Genomic DNA, 3,804 nt, shown 5'->3' on the forward strand with positions numbered 1-3,804 from the left:
ATTATATTTCATATTCACAAGCAAATGGGATAAAAAATGATGTCTAGTATATTTTTAATGGATAAATATTTTATTCAGTTTTTTGAGTTGTCTTTGTTTAATTGTTTAATCCAATCCATTGCTCACACTGAATAATGGTATCTGGAAGCATCAAATTTTCCTCCGGATGAACAAATTTGACCTGTTGTAGATGTAGCTTAAGTATCCTCTGCTTCAAGTTTAGAATTTCTATAATACAGCATATCTATGGATGAAATAAATTCTATATGCTATTTCAAATATAAATATATACGTATTAAATAAGGCATAATGTGCCAAAAGTGTTCTATTCAATTCCAGTTATGTTATATCATGCGGTGATAATAGCATGCATTTACTCTGTGACCTGGTAAAGTCATTCAGTTTTCTAGAAACTCCTTCCATACATTTAATCATGCCATGAAAATTAAAAAATTTAAGATTGTTGCAAAGATTAACACATAAAATTATGCTGGCATAGTGCTTCACATATAATGGGTATTCAAAGTATAAATTGTGTTATATAATACATACATACTATATAAAATGCATGCATTGCATATATATTACATATTATATTCCTATATTCATTACATATTAAATATAAGATATGGTAAAAATATGAGGTGTAGTTATAGATTCTAATTTTAATATTTGAGTATGCAGATCAAATAAAAGAAGCATAGATGTTTGAGCTGCAAGAACAAGATGAGGAACGTCTTAAATATGTGTAGACATTTGTGCATGTTGTATGGAGGGGAAGGTAAAATTTGGGTGGTGATTGTGAGCAATGGTGAATGTGCTATACAAGCAAAAAGATTTACAGTTATGCGGTATCAGTTTAATATTTGTTCACTTTTACTTCAAACTATTTCACTTCTATCAAATGCTTTTTTATGAGTTTTGTTTTTATTTTGTATCATCAAAATGACCCAGGTATTGTGTATTTATAGTATGTTGGATCTTTTTATTCCAGACATAGGAATTTTTATCTAATTACAAATATACAATACAACTTTCTATGTCTCTTCAAATTGGTTTTTATTGAATATATGGAGAACATTTCAGATATTACGTTTAGCAGAATCTCTGGAAACATCTGGTAGAACTTTGGCCCTCCGATATATCTTTGCTATCTTAGTCAGGATCCTGTTAACTTGGAGTCTTTTATGTTAACAATAGTTGTATCTACAAAAATTGATGTTAAGACAGTGAAAACATTTACTTGGTTCAATTCCCAACTCAGTATAGATGATGGGTCTGATATTTCAATGATGTACTTGTAAAAGCAAAGTATAAACAGAAGTTTCCTCTCTCTCCATAGGTATTTCTTGCTGAGAATTACTATTAGTTTGTGTTCCTTTCTGCCTCTCCCTCTAATAATACTAAAATTTATGTTCATGCAATTTTGTCTTAGTTTAGTAGTCAAATTATGAATTTTAGAAGTTACATTTTAAAATGAATTTACCCCAATTTAACTTAATTCCCAGGAGAGCAGCATGAATGATGTGTTAATTCAAAGTAAGTGTTAAAAAGCCTTCCACAGATGGGACAAAAGTATTTCCAACCATTATTGGTGCTTACAATCATAACCTTCCTGGTATGGTTATATCTCAATATATCCACAAAACCTTTTCTATTAAAAAGACTTCGAAGTTGCATATGTGACACCAAGAGCACAGACCTCACAATAGCACGGAATCTATATTTCCCTTTAGTGTCAGTTGATTTGCAAAATTTTCCTGATGTCATTCTCTCAGTGAGGGGACGGTGGTAGTGCACCCTCAAAGGCCTTCTAAATGTTATGGTTCTCTCCTGATGGGTGAAACTATCTGGACTGTAAAGACATGTTATATAATTTTGCTTTACCCACATAGTATCCTGACATTCTTCAGCCTGAGAGAAATATCTCTCACAGAGCAGATGGAGAATCCTATTTCTTATCTCATGATTGCTAATAAATGGGACTCTCCATGAAGTTGAAAGTCGAAAACGAGTTTTGCGATTTATGGGGCAATTGTTTGCTTTCATCTCAGCTTTCCCTGAGTGGGATTTTGATCTATCATTTAAGGGCTTGTTTTGGTCAATTTTTACTAGGAGGATTCTCGGATAGTTAACACTTCCTAATTCTGACATAAGAGAGATCAATTTCCTAGGAATGGGGATCTGAAGGAGAAGAGGCTCTTCTTTTATATCTTCTTCTCGTTGATCTTTTTGGATCTCTGTTTCGAGCTCACTGTTTGCTGCTGCTTGAGGAACAGTATCTTCCTGGGAGGTTGCTGTGCCTGGCTCCCTGTTTATTGAGTTGGTTTCTACCTGATAGATCATGTTGGGATCAGCAGATGGAGACTCTATGTCTGTACTACAGTCATTAGAAGGCTCATTTTCAGAATTTTTGTGAGCATTTCCAGCTGTATCACTTCCTTCTTTAGTAGGAGAACTCATCCTGGGTTCTATTTATGAGAAAGAAGACAAAGATTTACTAAATTTATGTATGTTCCATTTTATAAGAAGTCAGTTCTTTGGTCATGGCAAAAAGCCTGTGAATGTGCTATTTCTGTGCCTTCTCACAACTATAAATATTGTATCAGACTCACAAACCCACAGAATAAAGTTAAAACTGAGAGCAAATGTAAGCTTCCTATTAAATATGTTTTCTCATAACTTAGTTATGGAATTTGAATAAACTTGGAACAACATAACCTCTCATTTAGCTATTTTAGGTATATACCCTATGCACTAGAACACATTTAGTTCTGGATAGAGGGCCCAATGATTTCCTTTCAGATGGTGAATTATAAATAATTTTCATTGAATAAGATGGATCTGAATTACCTACCTAAGAATTTAAAACGGGGCTGAAATGGGAGGACGGTATTATAAGTGTATATATTTAAAAGAGAATTAAGATGTATGTGAAAATGAAAATGATATGGTTGAATTTGTATAAGGTACAAGCCGTTCTTCCCCTGTAATTTTTACTTTTCTTAAAAACCTACCTTTTTAAAAGTAACATCTAGGCCAAGCGTGGTGTCCCATGCCTGTAATCCCAGCACACTGGGAGGCTGAGGCGGGTGGATCACCTGAGGTCAAAACTTCAAGACCAGGCTGACTAACCTGGTGAAACCCTGTCTCTACAAAAATACAAAAATTAGCTGGGCATAATGGTGGGCTCCTGGTAATCCTAGCTACTCAGGAGACTGAGACAGGAGAATCGCTTGAACCCAGGAGGCAGAGGTTGCAGTGAGCTGAGATCATGCCATTGCACTCCTGCCTGGGCGACAGAGTAAGACTCCATCTCAAAATAAATTAAATAAGTTAAATAAATAAATAAATAAAATGGATAAATAAAAGTAATGTCTGTACAAAGAAGCACAATTGTGAATCATGAAAAGGGAAAGTAGGGTAGATAAAAAAGTAGGAAGCTGATGAGTGAAGTTCAAATTCTGAGTTCATTTATTAAAATATCTTCCAAATTCACCACTTTCTGTTCATTCTCAATGCCTCAGCACTAGTCAAGCTGAAATTTACCTCATGCTTGCTTTACTACTGATAGTGGCAGATTTCACTGATGGCAAACTACACTCACCACTCTCCTGTCACCCCTCTCTCCTCTTACTTTTTACTTTCTTTATGTCTTTTACCTGCTCAAACGCTTTCAGTGTATCCTAATACTCTGAACTCTGTGCTTCCAATTCTGCTCTATGAGAGGACTTTGAACAATCAACTTGGCAGATTCCTTCAGAGCAGAATTATGGGCAGGGAACATTCTAACTGAAGTCCATG

The 3,804-nt window shown here is 34.6% G+C and overlaps 1 protein-coding gene across 2 annotated transcripts; it reads right to left on the reverse strand.

Annotated features, from left to right (window-relative positions):
- Positions 1-1,044: 1,044 nt before the first annotated feature.
- CPXCR1 (CPX chromosome region candidate 1) lies at positions 1,045-2,463 on the reverse strand. Of its 2 annotated transcripts, XM_010363581.1 has the most exons (2): positions 2,157-2,463; positions 1,045-2,096 (listed from the first exon to the last, which is right to left on the reverse strand). In XM_010363581.1, exons 1-2 carry the CDS (start codon positions 2,461-2,463, stop codon positions 1,498-1,500), a joined length of 906 nt encoding a protein of 301 aa, XP_010361883.1. In that variant the 3' UTR covers positions 1,045-1,497. The 2 variants fall into 2 exon arrangements, with proteins under 2 accessions (XP_010361883.1, XP_010361874.1); XM_010363572.1 differs by having other exon boundaries at positions 1,045-2,463.
- Positions 2,464-3,804: the final 1,341 nt, after the last annotated feature.

The sequence above is a fragment of the Rhinopithecus roxellana genome, chromosome 7 (genome assembly GCF_007565055.1).
Source record: "Rhinopithecus roxellana isolate Shanxi Qingling chromosome 7, ASM756505v1, whole genome shotgun sequence".
Classification (NCBI taxonomy): Eukaryota; Metazoa; Chordata; class Mammalia; order Primates; family Cercopithecidae; genus Rhinopithecus; species Rhinopithecus roxellana.